This window comes from Clarias gariepinus, chromosome 5 (assembly GCF_024256425.1).
Source record: "Clarias gariepinus isolate MV-2021 ecotype Netherlands chromosome 5, CGAR_prim_01v2, whole genome shotgun sequence".
In the NCBI taxonomy this organism is placed as follows: Eukaryota; Metazoa; Chordata; class Actinopteri; order Siluriformes; family Clariidae; genus Clarias; species Clarias gariepinus.
In genome coordinates, this window is record NC_071104.1 from 34,751,212 (window position 1) to 34,774,183 (window position 22,972).

At 38.0% G+C, this 22,972-nt stretch overlaps 1 protein-coding gene across 1 annotated transcript in view; it reads left to right on the forward strand.

The window, feature by feature from the left end:
* Nucleotides 1–17,830, forward strand: part of sestd1 (SEC14 and spectrin domains 1) — a 55,436-nt gene extending 37,606 nt beyond the window's left edge. Inside the window, exons 12-19 of the mRNA XM_053497300.1 lie at nt 7,180–7,374; nt 9,716–9,830; nt 10,026–10,185; nt 11,950–12,031; nt 12,664–12,786; nt 13,504–13,695; nt 16,466–16,584; nt 16,674–17,830. Of these exons, the coding sequence (XP_053353275.1) occupies nt 7,180–7,374; nt 9,716–9,830; nt 10,026–10,185; nt 11,950–12,031; nt 12,664–12,786; nt 13,504–13,695; nt 16,466–16,584; nt 16,674–16,833 (1,146 nt within the window). The 3' untranslated portion in view covers nt 16,834–17,830. The remainder of the gene's footprint in view (nt 1–7,179; nt 7,375–9,715; nt 9,831–10,025; nt 10,186–11,949; nt 12,032–12,663; nt 12,787–13,503; nt 13,696–16,465; nt 16,585–16,673) is intronic.
* The last annotated feature ends 5,142 nt before the right edge of the window (nt 17,831–22,972 follow it).

The following is a 22,972-nucleotide window of genomic DNA, read 5'->3' on the forward strand; positions in this document are numbered from 1 at the left end:
TTACTGGCAAATTTTGTCGTTTTCTCTTGCTGGTTTCTTCTCTTTTTTGGCTCGCTGATATTTTTATTGCTCCTTTCCATTTTGCAGCCCGCAACAGAACGCTCCCTTAAATTAAGACACAGCTAACTGTTTGTCTCCTTCCGCTTTGTGGGTGACGTAAGCGCTTCTTCTTCGCCCGTGTTTACTGGCGGTTTAAGGCAGAAGATTTTTCGAAACCGAAGATTTTTCGATTATTTTTCGTAATCAAATTACTCGAGGAATCGTTTTAGCCCTAATCCACACCCTCTAATAACTTTTTGCTGTAAGCATACCACTATATAAGATAAATATTAAATACTAGATAGATAGGTAGATGGGTAGATTGATAGAGGACTTTATTAATCCCTAAAGGAAACCGTCTAACAATAATTTTACGTTGTGATATTTACACCTATGATTGATTGTTTGCTAGTAAAAAAAAATTCAAGCAGATTTTTTAAGCACATTTAAAGCATCACAAAATATATAATTTTTTTTATGTTATAACAAACATATAGGGGTAAATCTGAAATAGAAAATGATCTAACACAATAAAACAGGATAAAAGCTAATTAACACAATGAAAATATTCTAAAAAGAAAACAAATTTAAAGCAATAAAACAGAACTATAAAGTTTGTTATAGACTAAAAATGAGAGCTATAATGTACACTTGCCAGAATGAAAAATGTTTTCAAGTTGGATTTAAAAATCTGCATAAAAATGGAGGTTTTAATTTAAAAAGGAAAAAAACAAAAAGAAGAAAAATAAAGTATTGGCAGTCCCATAGCTTAGGAGCAGAAAAAGCCAGTTGGATGGAGAAACAGGTAAAAATTGATGAACAGAGAACCTTTAGAGTTTTGGAGGGGGGTTGAGGACAAACATTGTCTGCAATGTAGCTCAAGGCCAGCACGTGTAGGGCTTTAAAATAAATTCTGAACTGGGTAGTAAATCTGATGGGTAGCCTTTGGAGGGAAGCTGCGATCGAGGAAATGTTGTCCTTTTTTTCCTGTTTAGTCAGAAGCCTGGCAGCAGAAATCTAAACCAGTTGCAAAGGAGCAACATTGGACTGAGTAACTGTTATACAAGGGGAGTTATAATGGTCCAGGCAAAAGTGTGTAGAAGTGCCTTTAGATTTTTCAGCCATCACTCTGAGCTGGATGGGCGAGTTTTTTTTTCGAGAATTTGTTTTTCAAAAATTTGGGATGAATATGAACATGACTAAGTATTGGCTAAATCCTAGACAGAAGGGTGGAATGGGAATGGCCAGGCTGGTTCAGTGACTCACACAACTACTTGTTACAACTGTGATGAGCTGAAAAGCAAATCTGAATGCAGGTAATATCAAACCTTGAAATGTTTGGGGCTACAGCAGAAGCAGGTCTCACACAGACTACACTTCTGTCAGCCACGAACAGTAATGTGCGTTTCTTTTTTTTAATTTTTTTTTGGTAAACCTGCACCTGTTATTTTCTGGTGGTGACACGTTCACTTCTAACACATCGTCTAACACATCGTCTGTAACCGCCTGGTATCGATGTGAGCTCTGTTTCATCGTCTCTGCTGGCTTCAGTCAATACCAGCCCATTGTTTAGACTACATTTTTATAACTAATCAATTGTTTCTTGCTTGCACACTGGGATATTAAACTAGAGTGCATAAAAATCCATACTTGGAATTTCCTACAGGAATAAATAGGTTTGATTTACAGAGTTGTTGCGTCCTGCAGAGTACCGACTCTAAACTCTCAACACCCCACGAATAAATCGACTCTGAGGATTTGTTTTGTTTCATCAAATAACGATGACAAAAGGTGCTAGGTCTGTCTATTAACACCTCTTATGAGGAAGTGACATGCAGATTAATTTTCACCTCATCTAATTCATCACGAGATACTTGCTGTGACTGCGACATGTGAACAGTGCTGAAAGACGAGCAGAAATAATGACTGACAGATGAATAATGGATTACATTTCTGAGAAAGCGTCATCACAGTCTTGCAGGCTTTTGTTGGTCATTACTTTGAGTGTGTTTAGAAATCCCTCATTAGCATGAGGGCCTTTTGTAGTGGTTTAATTATCTTTATTTCCATGGACACTCGAACAATGAAAAGAAAGATGTGCGATATTATGGGATGGTTATTTGAACAAGAGATTTTTGTCGTTTTTTTTTTTTAACCTGGCTGTTTAAAAAGTGGTTTTATACATAATGTAAGATTGTAGAGCAAGCAATTAGCTACATGCATTAATACATGGGCTAAGATTGAAAGACGAGCCAGTTCAGTTTGTCTGTCTTCTATTTTAATTTATCATCACATCATTTGGGAGACGCCCTTTTACCGAGCTCCAGGCATGATTGATTTGTGCCGCACCCAGGAATGATTGTTGTATCTTTCATATCCCTGATTCTATCCATGCTCAAGTACGCTCCACCATGCTCGAAATCACCCTTTAAAGCAGACTTGGGCACAGTTCTCCTGCCCAGTAGGCTTGTGTCCTTAATGTGAAACGCTTTATCTAGAAGCTACTTCTGTCCTTAAAATTTGAAATGGAGCACATTTTATTTGTACCCTTGACAAAAAGCCGGCTTGGATAACAAGAAATGTTAGACAGTATTGTTAGCCTTTGCTAGGGTCTTCACACACGTGCTTTGCCCCATCAATGCATGCTAATTACCCTAATTAGTAGTGATTGGGGCAAAATTGATTCAGTTACTTATCCCGATTTTTTTTGTGTGGCAATTCATGGATCTCCATATCTTTATAGATTTGCATTTGAAGTGGTACAATGTTGCCGTTCCTCTAAAATCCCACATACGGTGCAACTCTAAATTGTTTGCACAGCAACCTGTGTGGTAGGAGGAAATTACTTGACAAGTTTTAGAATTGTAAAAATTAATGACCGTAAAATCGTACTTTAATTAATATTTACAATACTAAACAAACTTGTCAAGATCAGTCGGTCCATTGTGGCGACCCCTCGACTCACAATTACAATAGGACCTTGGTCTGTGAGCGTTAAAAAAATTTTTTTTTTTAACTTGATAAACGAGCTAGATCTTGCACTACAAGTGGCACGTATACACTTTGTCTGCCGAGCATCACGTGATCACAACTGAGCCAATGGTTCTTTCTCTCGCACTGTGGGATTGGTGGTAATCGTCGTCCATGCTCAGCCTCAGTAAGTCACGTGTGTCACTCGTATACTCAACATGTGTGCGCGCGTGTACTGTTTGCTATAACATTGTGACCGCATTTTTTTTTTTATTTTGTGTCCAAATGTAGAGACTGTTCTTTCGTAATAGTACTGCAACAGCGGCCTCCGTAAAGAAAAAGGTTAACTACGGGAGATTAACCTGTTTAACAACAACTCATCGTCACAGAGGCAAAAAAAGGAGGCAAAAGCAAGTGTCTCTGGAGAGGTTCCTTGTTGAAGTGATACAAAGGGAGTTGTGTATTGCCGTCTTAGAGGGTTGTTCACTTCGACCGTCACCCTCGACTCACTCAACAAGGAAACCCATCTTCATCTCGGAGATATCGGCTAGCAGGGATTGTTCAGCAGTCATACTGTTAGTTTAAGTTAGTTTGGAGTCCACTGTTGTTTTTGGAGGCTCAGATACAAAACTGTGTGTGGGATTTTCAGTCCTGAATTATCGCAAGTCATCAGAGAGAACAGCTGTCCGCATCAGCCCAGGAACATCTTCATGGTTAAGTGGAACTGTCCCCAGCTGTCCATCTACTAAGCGAATGCAGCCCAGGACTGTGAACTGTCCATCCCTGGATTAAAGAAGAAACTGTGATCTCTGTGCAGGACAGATAGACAGATGTTTTGGGACACTGCCATGTAACCAGTCAGGATAAAGACGGTAGACATTGTCTGGGAAAACAAAGCAGCTTCACAGAAATCTGGAACTTGTCCTCATCTATACAATGTCTGAGAATTTGAAATACCTGTACAGTAAATGTTGCAGAGCTGTGCACAGTGTTTTGAAAGGATCATAAGTTTGAGCCTTAGAGTTATTTCTGATTTAACTGTTTTTATCTTAAAAGTCTTTAGTATCAAAGTGAAGAAGCCAATGAAGAGCATCTACACCCGCTTTCTACAAATGTCCATGTAGTTATCATCCTCACAAATCCCATGGTGCTCTTTAGTCTGTCCATAACAAGCCATTCTTAAAAATATTTTAGACTTGTCTAGTGTTGAAACAGAATGCACAACAGTTTATATTCTGTGGCTTTAAAAGAAACATTGGGTTTATTTATTTTGTTTGTGTTTTGAGTTTAAGGACAACTCTCTATTCCATTTAAGGAAAGCATATTAAGAATATGTCCTATTAAGGCCCTGAACTCACTCTCTCTATTTCTCTCTCTTTCTCTATTTCTCTCTCTCTCTCTCTCTTTTGGTGAATTGTTTCTGAAACTTCATTTTCTTAGTGACTTACTTCCTCTGATTTATTTACTCACGAATGTCAGAAAACAGAAAGTGAGAAAATCATGGTTTGTCAGGCTCGTTGTTCAGTGTGTTTTTTAAAGGATAGGACGTGAGTAAGACTTTCCGGATCATTTTTACAGCTGCTGGGTGTCACCGCTTTCACAAGCAGTAAAAAAAAACCTCTGAAAATGAGATCAGCCATGAAGAGAAAAAGATAAAGTCACTTAGACATTATGCAAAAAAAAAAGTAATTTTCTGATTTTCTTCCTCTCAAGGTAATGAAAGCCGTTTATTAGAGTATGGCTTGTGGTCACACACGACTTCACTGCTTCCAGCACTTCTCCTTCTGTGGTCCAAGCAAGGTTGTTTACATCTCACTGTAAGTGTGGTTTGTGGATCGGAGAAAGTCTCATGGTTGATTCATGGGGCTTTGCATCTCCGATTGTTTGTCTGTGGTTAACCAAAAGGTATTATAGGAATCGTTTGGTCTGTAGTGCTCGAGTAGCGGTTACAGTGCCGGTAATGTTTCACTGAGTCTTGTGGTTTATGACTCGGGGTTCTTACAGTGTAATAACTCTTTGTCTGAGGGAGCTGTTAGGCTGTGTATTGTGTGTCAGTGCTGCTTGTGGCCAGGATGTGTGTGTTTTTAAGGTTTTGTGATAAATTATACAGGAGTAGCGATAAATCCTTATGTCAATCTAAATAGGATACAAAGTGCCTCTGATGGAGAAACAACACTGTTGGATAAAGTGGACACGCACTGTAAATATATAAACTTGATGAATAAATCAGGGACCACTTTTATAGCCAAGGTTTTTTAGTATAACAATTGCAGATCCAGATTTTTTCAGTGTCTGAAAACTTTTATGTTGCATTTATAGCCAGAAAAACAAAACCACAACTGTAACCTGTAGGGTTTAAGGTTTCAGCCAGTGGTCTGTAAAAAAAAATAATTACAGCACATTTATAATACAGCTGAAATAATCTATCTGTGAGGTGTATCCTAGGAGTTTTTAAGTTTTAAATGTATTATTTTTTTCTGTTGCAATTTATGTTTTGACACACTGACTTCAAAATTAACTTCTATTTATTCATGTGAAATATAGTTATTTCTATGATGTTAATGTGTGTGGTCTCATAGATAAACAAATGCATGTATTGAATATAATGCTTTATAGCGTATGATAATTTCTGGAGGAAAAAAAAACAGGAATTTGGAGGCCATATCGACAACCTTGACCTCTTTGTGTTAAACCCTGTACACGGCAGGCCATGATGCACTAAGTGTTCTGATACCTTTCTTTTATGGCCAGTATTAACATTTATTTACTTTCAGCTTTTCTTTGGGTTTGAGCTGGACTTTAGACCATGCAGGCAACGAAATTTTTTTTTTAAATCTTTTTTGTCCATGATTCTGTCTCCAGTTTACTGGTATATAATTGATCATGAATTCACCTGGTGTAGGTATTAGTGTTGTGGTTGAACCATGGAAGTAAAACCACAGAAAAGTATTGATTCAGCTTATACTTTATAACACCAGAGTACATGCTTACAGCTAAAACAAATTTTAGTGTCATTCGCATAACAGCTTGACTATTATCAGATTAAATGTAGAATATTTTTTAAGCTTAATTATAATCTTTATCTTAAGCTTTATCAGTTAGGTGAGTTTTAGAAGGATCAGAATCATTTTTTGTCTTAGCTGAAAGCTTTAGGCCAAAGAAAGCATTTTTCTTCAGTGTTTTTATGATTATGAAAGTGTGCTACTTTGTAAAAACTATTGAAATGTATCTTATGAAATGAAATAACATGTTAAGTATTATTTCATACACCATAATTCTTTAAGTTTTTCCTTTAATAAATAATGCCATAATTATCACCCTTAAAAAAGTAATTCCTAACAATTAGCAAAACGTTTAAAAATATGATTAGACTCATTTATGTTCACATCACAAGGCATCTCTTCATGACTTAAAATTTGTCTGTGCACTACCTTATTTGTATTTGTACTATATATATATATATATATATATATATATATATATATATATACAGGTAGAAAAAGAAATTCTTTCTTTTGAAGATTTAGTGCCCGCTTTACCTGAGTGTTAGTGACTCCTTCTATACTTGTGAATAAAGGACTCCATGCTAACAAGTACAAATACTTGAGCAAATTAATGTAGAACTGATAAACGTACTGGAGCCAAGTGTATTTATATAATCCTGTGATTTATATATACTTTTTCCTAAATAAATAATCAAGGTAAAGATAGAATTTGCAGTAAAATATTATTTAAATTGAAAGTGAAAAATAAAGTTGAATTAAGAGAAATTAAAGATTATTCTGTAATATTGATACAAATTAATTTGCTTAATTAAATTTAACATTACAATTTTGTCGCATGCACACTATGATGTAAAGTGAAATGCTTGTACCACCACCCATGACTTAAAAAAAGAAAGGGAAAAAGAAAGTATTCAAATAATGAATATGATAATAATGAATATAATTTTAAAAATTGTACAAATATGGGCAAGGAAGCTTTTCAACTTTTACAATTTTGCTACAAAACAGCATTCCAGAGAAAATACTATGGTGAAGTAATGGAGTGGCTTTTTAATAACAGTAATATTAGTTATTTATTTAATATATGCAATTTAGCTAAAAAAAGGCCCTAATATTCACTCCGGGTTAGTAAAAGCAGCGATTCTGTGTGTCTGTGCGCTCGCAGGAGTGGTTTGCTGTGTATGTGGAGCTGAATCAACAGATGGCGGCGCTGTTGAGCGCAGGAGACGAGGAGGACCTGCTGGAGCTAAAGAATCTGCAGCAGCAGCTGAGTGACGTGTGCTACAGACAGGCCAGCCAGCTGGAGTTCAGACAGAACGTCCTGCACTCAGCCCATGAGTTCCACAGCACGGCACAGGATGTATGTGTTTCTCATAACTCTACCGAGCACTGATGCCTTCTGCCCAGTTTAGAAACCTCATTGCTTACTTCTGCCAGCTGAGTCCAAAGCAGTTTTTTTTTTTTTCTCCCTTTGCTTTTAGATAAAACCTTTACGGCGCCAAGAAAAGATCTTTGGTTTATGTAATGTACTCCAAAGCAGCATTACAGAGAAATTACTGTGGAGAAGTAGTGGTGTGTAGGCTTTTAATAACAATAATAGTAATATTTTAGCAGGACTTTCGTGATTCTTTTCAGGATTTGTTGCTCCAAAGCTAGTGTAGATTAATAAAGAAATATAGAAAAACAGTTACCAGTCGGTAAGGAAGATACTGTTGCATGCTATCTCTGAGACATCTAAAGCGATCAGTGCTGCAATAATGTGTTCTTATGTTCTGCTAAAATTCATTACAATGTTGTCCTCTTCTTTCTAAGCAACAGATCACGTGCATCACAGATATTTGGACACGGTGACATTTAGACCTTTTAAACAGAGCTTAGATATACTGCACTACTTGCAAATGAACAAAGACACAGCCAGCAAGTTACAAATTAAAGTATTCGATAATTTATAGGTGAACTTGTTGGCTAAACAGTGTTTTGGCATTGTTTTTAGTGTTTCATCTTACAAACGTTTTAAAATTTAAATCTTCAGTAATTATAATGTGTATGTGCTAACCCAGTTGTTGATGGTTGCCATGCTAACCAATTTTTATGCTAATGCATTATAGCTTCGGTATTCCGGTTAGTTGCTGAAGTCTTGCTAGGTGACTTTTATTACAGGTGGTTGTCTGAGTGTTGCTATGCATCTTTTATTCCAGGCAGTTGCTAAGATGTTACTAGTAACTTTTTGTTCCATGCGGTTTCCTTAGGTGCTGCTAGGTGACTTTTATTCCAGATGGTTGCTAAGGTGTTGCTAAATTACTTTAATCTAAGTAGTTTGCTAAGGTGTTGCTTGGTGACCTTTATTACAGGTGGTTGCTAAAGTGTTGCTAGGTGACTCTTATTCCAGGTGGTTACTAAGGTGATGCTAGGTGACTTTAATCCAAGTCGTTTGCTAAGGTGTTGCTAGGCGACATTTATTTCAGGTGGTTGCTAAGGTGATGCTAGGTGACTCTTATTCCAGGTGGTTGCTAAGGTGATGCTAGGTGACTTTAATCCAAGTAGTTTTCTAAGGTGTTGCTTTGTGACCTTTATTCCAGGTGGTTGCTAAAGTGTTGCTAAGCGACATTTATTCCAGGTGGTTACTAAGGTGTTGCTAGGCGACATTTATTCCAGGTCAATGCTAAGGTGATTCTAAGTGACTTTAATCCAAGTCGTTTGCTAAGGTGTTGGTAGGTAACAAATATTCCAAATGGTTGCTAAGATGTTGCTAGGCGACATTTATTCCAGGTTGTTGCTTAATTGATTCTGGGTGACTCTTATTCCAGGTGGTTGCTAAGGTGATGCTAGGTGACTTTAATCCAAGTCGTTTGCTAAGGTATTGCTTGGTGACTTTTATTCCAGGTAGTTGCTAAGGTGTTGCTAGGTGACTTTAATGCAAGTTGTTTGCTAAGGTGTTGCTAGTTAACAAATATTCCAGGTGGTTGCTAAGGTGATGCTAGGTGACTTTAATCCAAGTCGTTTGCTAAGGTATTGCTAGGTGACATTTATTCCAGGTAGTTGCTAAGGTGTTGCTAGGTGGTTGATATGGGGTCCCAGGTAATGTCATAGGTTGTGTAAATATAAAGTTGCTAATCAAAATTAACTGTTAATAAGGATTTCAAATTTTCAATTAATAAAATTTTTAATTTTTAAGTTTCATCAAAACAGTAATGAAACTCAAACGGAATAAAAAAAAAAGTGTGAAAAACAATAAGACTATTGTAAACACTGTACAATTAATCAGTAACCCATGAGAGGGAGTGCTGTTTTGAAGGGGTTTTGGCGAGCTGCTCTCCACTCTTCACCAGTACTGCGAATGACTGTGTAATTAACAGTTATTAGGACACCTGTGGTGTGAAGTGATTACATATAGTTAAATGTCCCAGTGCTGTTATCATCTATTATTACCACTCAAAACATTGTGTTAATCTTTACTGGCTCATTAACATCCTTAATAATAAAAGGCAGCAGCAAAAGATAGTTAAAATGTATATTGTCTTTGTCAAGCAATATTATTGTTTACATTCATTTCCCTGTTGGCTCCAGGGTACAAAACTAAAGAAATCAGCTCTCCTCATTTTCCTTTAGCACTCGTCTTGTTCTGAGAGTCTCCGTTTTGGTGTAATGAAATAGACGAGATGATTAATACAGGCTCTGTCTCATCATCTTCATCGTTACAGCTCTCTCAGCAGCTGGACGGTCTGCTGGGGATGCTCTGTGCAGACGTCGCCCCTGCCGATGGAGCTGCCATTCAGCAAACGCTCAAACATCTGGAGGAGAAACTGAAAAGTGTTGGTGAGAGCTTCGACATTGTCCTCCTCCTTCTCCTATAGTGATAAGAACTTTCATTTGCAAATAGAGATAAATATTACTTTGGTTATATTGAATATCTCTGTTATACTGCCTTGTCCTCATTCCTGTGTGTGTGTGTGTGTGTGTGTGTGTGTGTGTGTGTGTGTGTGTGTGTGTGTGTGTGTGTGTGTGTGTTAGAGGGAGCTCTGCAGGGCCTGCGGGAGAAGGGTCAGGTGCTGCTGGACCAGATTTCTAACCAGACATCCTGGTTCTATGGGAAAGACATGCAGATTGAGAACAAGGAGAACGTTGACCACATCCACAGTGTCATGGAGGACATGCAGCTGCGCAAGCAGAGGTTCAGCTCTCTCTTCTCTTCTTCTAGTTTCACCCGTGTTAATGCTACAGTCTGCATCAATGATGTTGGAGGTTACGCATTTAAATTTCTTGCTAGAGCTCTCTCTATTAAAGGACCCCTTTTTTCCCTTCTCCTTTTTCTATTCTAGCCAGGTTGTTGTTTGAAAGTAATACATTTGCCATGTAAGTTGCCTTATAAGGTGATGGAGCGGAGCTGAGCAGCTCTGTTCTGGCTGGAGGTAGAGCATATTTCTGGGTTTGAAAAATGTTAACAGGAACCTGAAATAAAGAAGCCGACCATTTTAAGAAGATAAGCATATGTGGACCATCTGCCATACAAGTCCCGTTGTGTATTAGCTGTTACTATGGAAACAGCAGCATATTATAACATAAGCATTAATGTTAACCATTCATTCATATCCCAGCCAGATGTACAGTGCAAACCTTGCTGTTATAGGAAAATAATCCGACCAGTCAGATTCAAGCATATTCAACCGCTATCTGGTGTAAATCCAGCTTTGTGTCTCACACACATACAGTCTCCGCCCCCCATATATATTGGATGGAGCAGCTTGTTTGTCCAGCACATCCCACAGATGCTCAACAGGATTGAGATTTTGGGAATATAAAGGCTGAACTCTGTCATATTCATCAAACCATTCCTAAACACTTTTTGCAGTGTGGCAGGGCTGATTGTCCTACTGAAAAAAATGCTTTTGCCATAAGGAAATACACTTTCCAGGAAGGGGGTGTTCTTGGTCAGCAACAAGGTTATGGTGGTAGTAGAGACGTTCCATTCATCTAGGAGTGACGGGTGGACAGTGACACGCGTCACTGTCAAATCCTCATGTCCAGTCTGCATCGTCATTTTATTTTCATTGAACTTTTAAGGCCACTTTTGTTATACAGAGCATGCTTAAAGCATGTGAATCACATGTTGCAATTTGCACACGGAAGCAAATTGGAGACGATCCGATAATTTTTCAAAATAAAACGCACTGCAAACTCTGATCAGGCCACTTTTTTCCTTTGCCTCGTGGTCTAGTTCTGATACCTTTCTTTCAAAGCCAGCATCAACTTCTTCATCTTATCAGTATGTCATACAGCAGAGCTCTTCTGTCGAATCGAACCAGATGTTTCTGCTTTCACTCCCGGTGCCTAATTAGGGCCCAGTGACCCTTGGCGGTTCACTGGTTGTCCGTCTTGGGCTGCTTTTGGTTGAACACCCTTTCAAACCTGCTGTTTTGGTCTTGCTCTGACCCAGACGTCAAGGCTTCAGAACTTGGCCCGTGTAAGAGCCACTCGGATCCTTACACTCGCTCATTCTCCCAGTCAAATCAGAGAACCACTTCCTCGCTTGCTGTCCAATAGTGTATATCCCACCTCTGGTTCAGGTACGACTGTAGCCAGAAAATCTATGTTATTCACTTTACTCGTCAATGGTTTTAATGTTAAGGGTAATCAGTATAGTGGGTTTAAACATGGGGTTTCATGTGCAGAGACACTTTTGGAAAAAATAGCACATTGCACCTTTAATCCCTCCCACTTTCTTCTGTTTCAGCAACTCCAGTGTTTAAGATTTAATTACTTCTTTAAATATTAATCAAGCATCTAATTGCCCCATTAATGTGTCTTGTAGCCATCATTCTCCTGTTTAGGACGGTGAAGGATTTAAGGTACCCAGTATTACCTGAGCTTAAGAGAGAAAAAAAAAGGTTTTAAATCAACTTTGACAGCTACTTATGTGCTGAACTGTGTGTTAAAGGTGCGAGGACATGGTGGACGTGAGGCGGCTGAAGATGCTGCAGATGGTCCAGCTTTTCAAATGTGAAGAGGATGCTTCACAAGTGAGTGAGCCTCAATGTCTTTTGGAGTTTGAGCCCATACAGCCTTAAACTTATTTAAAATAGAACTCCACATTTATTATTATTATTAACTTGTATGTTTTTTTTTTCTTTTCTTTTTTAATTTTAAACACCTGTGGGCTAGGCATGTGCCAGTTAGTGTACTGCAATATCGAATGCACATAGTATTGTCACTGGCACATATTTATGAGGTTCATATATTTGGTTTTGGAAGAAGGTCGGTAGGTAAAGGCGTATTTAAGCAGCATGCAGGTTTTAGTTCTGGTGATGAGGAGTTTGCTTTTGCTCTAGCAGAAAACGAAGCTAATTTGAGCTGCTTGTGTAACTTGACTGTCACGAGTAACATCACCCAAAAATGGTGTTTTTCTCTCATGTCTCCCCTGGCAAAGTGGAGTTTCCAAAGTACAAAAAAAGAACTTATTAAAAAGTATTAATATTAGCACGCTTATTACAGTCTAACAGATTTTCTTAATCAGCCTGATGAGTGTTTCGTGATCCATTCACGTCAGCAGATGATCTTTGATCACTTCGTTCCTTTTCAAAGAATTATTGATTTGTTAGAGTGTTATGACTGCAGTGTTATGGAAGTAATATCATGTTTCTGGCTCTGTCAGGCTGTAGAGTGGCTCACTGAACTGCTGGACGCCCTGCTGAAGACCCACATCAGGCTGGGAGACGACGCACAGGAAACCAAAGTCCTTCTGGAAAAACACAGGAAGTTTGTGGATGTTGCACAGGTAACCAACAAAATAAATGATAAAAAAGAAGGATCTATTTAAATTGTGTTAATCATTTAAAATGTTTTTTTTTCTGGTTACAAGGATTTTGTTTATTTTAGAAAATAATTTGCTTATGTTTTAATTTAAATAAGTATTAAGTCGCACTGTAAGAGGAATAATCCATTACATTTAGCCTTTTAGCAGACACCCTTATCCAGAGCGACTTACATTTCTACCTCATTATATATCTGGGTTAAGGGCCTTGCTCAAGGGCCCAACAGTGGCAACTTGGTGGTCGTGGGGTTTGAACCTGGGTTTGAAAACCTCCCGAATTGTAGTCCAACGTCTTAACCACTGAGCTAGAAAAAATTTATTCCTTCAGTAAAAAACTTGGTTCATAATTAAATTAACTAACATTGGAAGTGTCTAAGTTTTTCTTTGTTGCATTTGGAATATGTCTGTTCAGAACGCCTAATATGTCTAAAATATACTTAATCAAGTACAAGTGATGATTGCCAAGATACGTTCCAGAATCTGCACTTAAGATAAATGAATTCTGACTGAATAAAGTCTTTGCATGAAGTCCTGCCAGCGTTGCTAGTTAGAAAGTCAATATTTTGGTTTAAGAGTCGGCCCGATTGGAGGTTTTATCAATTTATTATTCTAAGCTGAAGTAAATAAATGCTGTTTTTATTTATCGCTCATGTTTAACTTTTGTTGTTCCTCTGTTTGCAGAGTACGTACGATTACGGCAGACAGCTGCTGCAGGCCACCGTGGTGCTGTGCCAGTCTCTGCGCTGTGCCACACGCTCCTCAGGCGACACACTACCCCGACTGAACCGCGTCTGGAAGCAGTTCACCATCACCGCAGACGAGCGCCAGCACCGCCTGGAGACAGCCAGAGACTTTCATTCCGCTGCTGAGAGGGTGAGTTAATTCCTCCTACATGTGGAGTGAACTGTGTCTCACACACAGATACAGTCCGGATGGAAAGTTTTCCCACCCTGTCAGGTTCTCTACATTTTGACTTGTTTCATATCTTAAAATTGAGTTAATCGTTCTACACTCACTACTCCACAATGATCGAAGGGAAAAAATAGCTGTTTTGCATGATTTGTTAATTTATTTAAGACAAATATCATATTTACATTTACATTTGGGCATTTGGCAGACGCTCTTATCCAGAGTGACTTACATTTTTATCTCATTACACATCTGAGCAGTTGAGGGTTAAGGGCCTTGCTCAAGGGCAACTTTGTGGTTGTGGGGTTTGAACCTGGGATCTTCCGAACCGTAGTCCAATGCCTTAACCACTGAGCTAACCCTGGCCCTATACCTATTTACATAAGTATACAGAATTCCACCTCTTATCAGTACACACTGTAAGTAGTGTATGTCACAATCACAACCAAGCCATGAGGTTGAGAGAATTATCCATACACTGGCAAGACAGAATTGTCTCAGGACACAGATTTGGGGAAGGACATGAACATTTCTGCAGGACTTAAAAGTGCTCAAGACCATGATAGACTCAAGCGGAAGAGATTTGAAATAACCAACGCTTTTCCTAGATCTGCTCGTTAAGTCAAACTAAGGAAATCAGGCAGTGCGCATCACCTTATTTAACCCCATCCCTACAATCAAACGTGGTAGCAGCATCTTGCTTTAGGGATTTATTTTTTTCTGGGACTGGGGCAGAAAGTTTAGTAAGTATGGAAAGAAAATGGATGCAGAAAAAAAGAAAAAACTTTCTCCAGAGAGTCACTCTGTGACTAGACAATGCCCTGAAGCAAGAAAACACAGCAGTGGCTTCAGAACAACTCATCAGAGCACCTCTGAAGAGACCCAAAAATTTACTGTGCCCATCCAACCTGGTGGCACTTAAATGATTCTGCCTGGAATAACGAAAGAAACAAAAAATGTGCAAAGCTTGTAGCGTCATTCACAAGAAGACTGCTTTAAAGGTGCTTTAACCAAGTACTAAGTAATGGGTCTGAATACTTAGGATTTTTGTCTTTTTTATTAAATAAATTAACAAATTAAAATAAACATTTTAATAATTTTTAAAGTGTGTGAAACAAAATCTATTCATTTTCCTGTGATGTCTGTCGTTTTTGTCCTCCCATTGAGTCACTTGAAAAGACTTATTGGAAGACTTGTAACTCTGTAGTACTAACTAGATTTCTAATATTTATATTGAATAAATAATTTTTTAACAGAATTTAGATGAAAGAAACGACTGAAAAGCCTCCATTTTATTTCTGAATATTTGGGATCTGACAGACATTTTTTATCATCGTGCTGATTGAATGACCCTGGTGAGACCGACTCATTTCTTCCATATATACACATGTACACACACGTACAATATACCACACTTTTTATACATTCACTTGTATGCTGAAAATATTGCATATAATTGTGCAGTGTCTATTTTTTGTTCAATACACATCAGCTACTTCTGTGATTTGTTAACATCTACGAATGTTCGTAGATATGCAGTTCGTTCATATCTCAGGAAATCCGTAACTCGAATGTCTGTAATACCCCTATCTCGGTAAGCGGTTTGACTCACAGTGAGATGCGGAGTTAGGCACCATGAGTCGCCGCGATTGCCCGCCGACATTCCGCGAAGTTCTGTAAGGACCGCAAGCTTCCACGAGGTCCGGCAAAAAAATTTCGTGGGTGTAGGGGACATGATGTGACTGGTGTGTGTGCTCTGTTTATTAACTTTGTGGGTGGTGCAGATTGGGTTAAAATGGTGCAATTGCACTAACTGCATAATTAACAAAATGCTTATTTACACGATGCGGCTCGCACGTCTTTAGATTATGACTGAATCATTCTCGTCACTTATTCTCCAGAATTAAACTAATTAAAGTTCAGTCCTGCAGTCCTTGCTCTCCCCACTGTGTTGTTGGTTTGTTGTTGGACATTACCAATTCTGTGACCTTTTGTGGAATTGTAGTGTAGTTTGTGTAAAAACAGAAAAAATATATTTTATGATCGTGCAATAACAAATGATTAGTATTTTCATCAGCGACATATGTAAAAGTTTCCGACTACATTTTCCACACTCGTTTTCTCGTATGGAAAGCTGCCTAGTGCAGTCTGGCAAGGAAATCCTTAAAATGTCCCAACAGCTATTAAAAAAAAAAAAAAAAAAAACAGGCCTAGTTTTGGGGTTATTGCAGAATATTGGGTGTGTTCTGGGTTTCAGTATGAAGCATGTTGGTGCTTTTATGTTTTGTAAGGATTTGAAGTGGTGTTGTGCTTTCATTCCGTGTACAGTACCTGCTGCATGACATTCTGTGCATGAAAACAGAAAGAACTGACCTCGTCAAAGCAGGATTTCTGATCTTTTTGTCCATAGTTTCTTGGAAACCGAACACCTTTACATGCACTTCACTTTCTAAATGCCAGTCGTTGACATTTTGAAGGATGTGTTATTCAGTGTGATGGAGGAAGATGCCTGTGTTTTGGTGATCTCACCCTTTGTGTGTGTGCATGTGTGTGTGAATAATTGATGCTGCTCTCAGGGATCTGAGCACTCTCTGGCTTCAGAGGTGAAGCTGAAAGTCCCTGGCACGGCTGTCTGGAGCTCTGTAATGTTTCACACAATAACCGTTCTGTCTCGTTTTTTTTTTCCTCCCTCTCTCTCTCCCTCCCTCATTCTTCCTTCCCCCTCTCCGAACAGGTTCTGAGGGACGGCCCGGACCAGGCCGAGTTATTGGACGTGGAGGCATTCGAAGAGGTCGATGCGCTGGGGAAGGCTCTGCTGGACCGTCTGACTGTGCCCGTTATCTTTCCTGATGGGTAGGAGATCAGAACTCACACACAGCTGCGAAAAGTCTACAGTATATTGAATTTTTCTGTACGAAAGGAAACGTTATTTCATTTTACAGGAGCGAGCAGTTTTTCGGCAGTCCCAGCGACATGGCCTCCTCAGCCGAGGTCATTCGCGACAAGATGAAGTTCGCGGAGGACAAAAGGCTGCTGCAAGAAGAATCAGCAAGAGACCTCGAGGAGGAAACTGCTCCAGAGGAAGAGCCTGAGGAGAGTTAATGTGTTATCTATCCACCTCGAAAAGCCACTACGTTCTAATATGCCTTTCCAAGCCATGTTACTCTCCCAGGATCAGTTAAATGTAGTATACATGTAGACTCACATGTCACATTGCTTACATCTATATATGGCAAAAAAAAAAAAAAACAAAGCTTTAATGACCCGCCTTCTCCGGAGAGGCGACCCGAGCTTGTATTGGTGCTACTAAAGTCTATAGAATGTACAGAAATTACCATCCCTCTGCTCCGTGCATCTACACTGTGCCGTAGATGTTTAAGAAGCAAGCAATGTATGTATTTTTAATTCTTAGCTGCTTTCAGTATCCAAAATATCAATGGTTTTATGTTACCCTTCGAGGCCAACATGATAAAGGTGTTTGATTTAGGCATATCCTGCCTAAGGTACAGTTTCTTAATCGGATAGCTGGAGGGAGTAAGAAGCTGGGTGTGTGTTTTTGTAAGATGTACAGTTATGTGAGGAGGAAAAAAAAACATGCCTTTAATCACAAACTTTGCGGACATTGTACAGCATTTTGCTTTCTTCATTAAAAAGAACAAAAAAAGACAGGGCTTTCTCAAGATACATAAAAATAAATAAATAAATAAATAAATAAAATACGGCAGGTTGGAAAAAAACTATTCCATGAATAAAATGTGAAACCAAAATAATGTTTCATCTCATACTTGTCTAATGTGCTGCTTGCGTATTGAGGCTTATCATAAAGTCCATATTTATTGTTTTTTTTAAACTTCCCATTTAAAACTGTATAATGCTTTTGGCTTTTTTTTTTTTAAGTTTTGTTTTTTAATTACGACTAGGAATTTTATGAAAATCTGGGTCATATGAAAATAAAAGGCAGAAAAATATTTTGGGATTTGGGAGTGTCTTGTAAGGCGTCTTTTTCACATCTCAATTTTTTCCCCCTGCATTTTGCCATCATGCTCTCTTTCGGTGGCTGTACAGAAAGTTTTTAAGCACCTCAAAATAAACGTCTTATTCAAACAATTACTTTTTTATTGTGGTAAATATTTGCTTTTTCTTAATTTGCATTATGTTAACTCTAGTGTGTTTTAATCTTATATCTGATCATACATTTTTATACATTTACATTTAGGCATTTGGCAGACGCTCTTATCCAGAGCGACTTACAAAAAGTGCATTAGTTTATAGTGATGGTTTCTAAACTAAAACCTCTCAATTGAAGAATTGGATGTTTTAAGTTACTAGTACTTTAAACATAAACTTTAGCATTTTAAATTGCCTTGATAATTGCTTTATAGTTTAATCAGTATTGTGCAGAATGATGTAATGTTATTGAACCATTTTAGTAGGATTTTTTCAGATAAAGATGCCCTTTATTTATGAGGAACATGACGCATCTCTTCATTGGTAAGTGCTTCTTGAGATATATTGCTCATTTCAGTATAAAGCATCTAGTTTTATCTCTTACCCTATTTCTTTCATTAGACAGGGACACGTCATGGTGGAATAGGTTTTACAATTTTTTTTTTGTAGGAATATTAAGGCACTGTTGCTTTGACCGCCCTTGGTGGTACTGCAGATCAATCTAGGAAGATGTATTTGAAGCATATTTGGAGACTTATTTAACATTTGGAATTGTATACTTGTATACATTACAACAAACACATTCTGACACACCGATTAGAAGCTATATTGTGTATTTGTTTTGTTTCTGTGATAATATAAACAATCAAATTATCAACCTTACAAATACCAAGCTGAAAATCTAAAAGTCAAACATCTGAAAAGTCTTCCTGTATGCCTCTGAAACCTGGAAGACCAGCAAGAAGGTTAAGAGAATGTTTTTGAGGGACATTGTCATCATTAGATCCTCAGGATTCACTGAGAACAATGACACACCGGTATAAACCATATTGTGGATAAAGTGAAGCAATGATGGCTGGGCCATGTCCTGCAGGTGAACAAGTCCATGGCACCCACACGCTGCCCTTAGATTGGAGCCACAAGAGAAGAGGAAGAGTGGCAGTCCACTGTGCGCATAGAGCGCACAGAGAAAGAGATAAAGGCACCAGAATCAAATGGCTGGCTCAGGACTGTGACGGCTCTAGGAGATTCATCCCTAGTTGGAGGAAAAGCTCCAACTGGAAAAAAGAGGATTAAATAAGTAAGTAATAAGTGCACATGGAAGCATAATGGTGTAGCAGCAAAGTAGTAATACTTTGCAAAGCAATATTTATTCATTAAAATATTATGTGTATGATGGGATGTTTTTTGTAAGTTTCAAGTTATTTGCAGGCAGTTTTTTTTTTTTTTTTTTTTTTTTTTTTAAAGAATTTTTCTGAAATTTGGAAATCCTGCCCACATGCTCCAAAAAAAACCCTTTTGCAGTGTTCATCTAACCAAGAAACAAACTATAATTTAATAAAAATAAAACTATGCTCCACCTATTGTTTATATTTGTATAACTATTAATTTAGAGTCAAGTATATTAACTTCTGACGTGTGTGTATACAGTATATTCGGTGGAGTGTATTCATATTTGGATGCAGCTCTAAGACAGAGTCAGTGCCTCACAGCATCACAAAAAAATAAGACCGAGTCAGTGCCTCAGAGCATCACAGGTTTGGAATTTGGTCCTGAGCCCTGGTTAATGTCTGTGTGTAGACGTTTTTCATGTCCTCCTTTTTTTTCCTTCTAAAAGGACACTCAGTAGATCAAGTAGAATTTGTGCTGCCATTTGATGGATTAAATTAAGTAAAAAGAAAATGCACATTACTATAAAACAATGAACATGGTACAATAATGTCTATAAGGCTTGTAAAATATATGGTTTGTTTCTATAAGGCTTATTTTTTTCGACAAATTAGCTTCACATCCCTAGCAAAACGTTATTTTTCATTATATATAATTTACATTGTAATTTATATTGTATTGCACATGCATAGTAACAATGATTGTACATTTAAAGCTATACTAAATCTGTATATTAATAAATCCAAACACAATACTGTTAAAACTAATCTAAATGTATGGAAGGGAAATTTAATAACACCATGTGATCAGCCATATTGATTTGGGCTTGCTCTGCAACTGAGTACAAATCCGGTAGTTGAGAAGTTTCCTCAAAACTGATGAGCTAAAATTGCAAGTTTGTCCAAATGGCACTAGACAGGGTTAATAAACTTTTTTTTTTTTTTCACCAAATTTCCCCAAGCAGGCATTATTTATTTTCTGCATCCCCAAATTTTCACTATCCTTCATTATCAACCCAGGCTTCAGACTCCCCAGATCTAATCTGATCAAGCTTGGCATATGCCGGACAAACAAATATCCCAACCCACAAAGCCCAAATGATCTGCTGCTAAAAAACCTGGTGCCAGACACCACAGTACACACTTGGAGGCCCTGGAGAGCCCCAAGGGGCCAGAACAGCCCTATTTACCACAATGGAAACCCAACACCCAGGTGATTTTATTGTTATGGCTGAGTGGTATACATTACTTAAGGGCACAAACCGCTGACCTGCCTATTAGTAACTTAGAACCTAAAAACACTGAGACAACACAGACCTTACTAACACTTATTTTACTGTGAAGGGAAGGCCCTTAACCCCATCTACCCCTGGGTGCCGTATAATGGCTGCTAACAAAGATGGGATTTGTAAAGAATAAAGAATTTCACTGTGCAGTAATGTATATGTGATAAAGGCTGAAGGATTTAATGGTCAGATTCTAATATTTCGAAAATGTACAGGTTTATTATTACACCCTGAACATTAATCATAAAAAAACTCTAATTACACAATCAGTCAAACGTTTCTTTCCTGTTTTTCCATTTCTTTTTACATTGTAAAAATGCTAACGGTATTCTAAATATGAAATACTCTTTTTTTAAACAGTAGATGTTGTGATGTGTCTGCTAGTTATGCTCTCCAGTATTGTTCAAAAATGCAGAAAAATAAATCACCAAACATTGAATTAGAAGGTGGGCACAAACTTTAACCAAAAGTATTGTGTACGCCATGACTTGGGTTTGAGCATGGAAAAAAGCCCCATTTCTGAAGTTTAGTGTTTAGTTTTTTCCTGCTCTAAGAGATTATCAATAGTTTAGGTGTGCGAGATTAGGAACCTCGCCAAACAGCGCTATTCTTAACTCCACTAAATCCCACAGATGGTCAAAGTTGATCTAGATGAATCCTTTGTTTGTCTCAGTGAACAGAGTTGTTGAATAAGACACACTTCTCTGACATCTACTGGCTTCTCGCTCGATGACCGAATGAAAACTGTTTACTTTGATTGTTGGTGTGAACACCTTCACTGACAAGCTGATGTCACACTCCCGAAAAGAAATGAAATTTAAACCAAACATCTTCACTTGGATTTGCTAGAAAAGTTTCAGTAAGTCACATCATGTACACTAGGTCCAACATTAAGGCTCCAAGAAATGTGATGATGGGTGATGAATTACGCAGTATTTTTACCACTTGCATTTTGGGGAAAGCTTCGTCATGATGAGTGGCACACAAGTGATGGATGTATTGGTGCCTGGAACTTGTGTGTGAGACTATTAATACCCTTCTGTGATTTTAGTTTGGGACCCTTAAAAAAAATTATCAGGAAGCTCTGACAGATGGCCAGGCTATCTGGGGCAGTTGTTCTGACGTCCTCAAGGTCTGACACTGTCTCAGCTGTCTCCTGAAGCCCTCAGCTGCTGTCGCTGTTGGTCTTTACGAACAAGTCACTGGTTCTCTGCTGGCTTTAACGCTGTCTGTTATATCGACACATATTTCACATACCTATATACTGCATGCAAAATCTCAGCTCATTAGTGGCCGTTTTGTTTGTAATTCTTAATGTCAGTTGTCAGGTTTTCCTCCTGATTTAAGCAGCAGACCAAAGTGTTGCTTTCTTCTCACTTCAAAAACTCAACAGTTTTATTAAGTAATGTTACTACTCGGTTCACTCAAAATATCTATTAAGGACTTTATAAAAATCAACATTTTAAATGTGGTCAAATCTGTCCAATGGCTCCTTCCAACTTTCATTTGTTCTTTTAATTAGTAAATTTTTCCAATTTTGCATTATTTAATACATACTGTTTCTTGTTTATTTGCCTGTATAAAGCTGCAAATATGGAATATCCTTTTTTTTGGCTGTGTAATGAGAACTGGATTATCCCTAGTGAGCCTTCTTTCAGTACACACTTGCTTTCTTATTTGTTTTTAGGTGTTCTTTCTGAACAGCATTTAGTTCAGTCATGTAAAATCCAGCTCAAATCCTATTTTTTGGCATATCCAGACTGGAATCAGACTCTAATTCGGATTGTTTTTATGTAGTCTGAACAGTATAAAAACATATTAGGTGAGATTTTTAAAATCCAGTTTAAACCACATGCAGAGGTGGTTTGAAATCATATTTAAATTAGATTGCTAAAGATTTCCCAGATAGCAGAAGACTCCAATCTGTGGCAAATTTGGATCTGCTGGAGACACAGTGGATCTGCTCTCCGGTGTGTCCCAGTCTGGATGCTTTACCCACTCAAATGGGATTTCAAACTGTCCATTATGTCACTAGCAATGTGACATGATATGAACATAGATTCATGGTTTGAAAAATGAGTGGGAACTCTAGTATAGTTTGGTGTGACGGCGTGGTCTACACCACGACTAGACCATAATATGACCTGGAGGGTAAGATGTAATTCTTAACCCTCTGTTATCCGTTTGTTGTCATAAGTCGGCAGAATTTGACGACATAGAAAAATTGCTACGATGTACCCACGCCTCCAGCGTCATTACCACGGCAACCAATGCAGTTAGGTTGACAATGTGTCAGATTCGGGCTGCCAGTCGGAGCAAAACCCGATCTCAGTGTGGACACCAAGTCATGAGGATAATGTTTGTGAAAAATTGGATTTGCCTCAAGTTTGAGCAAGACATAAGTAATAATGCACCAAAGAATAAAACACTTGGTGACATCAGAGATGGCGTGGTGATACAGCCTGACTTTTTCAATAACAGCACACCCCACAATGGTGTTTTTAGCATTTGAAACACTTCCATTTGTTCATTAAACTGCACATTTACTTTGTATGGATTTATGGTTAGAATGAATGTTTTACAATGTATGCCAAATATTCGTTTCTTTATTCTCATGCT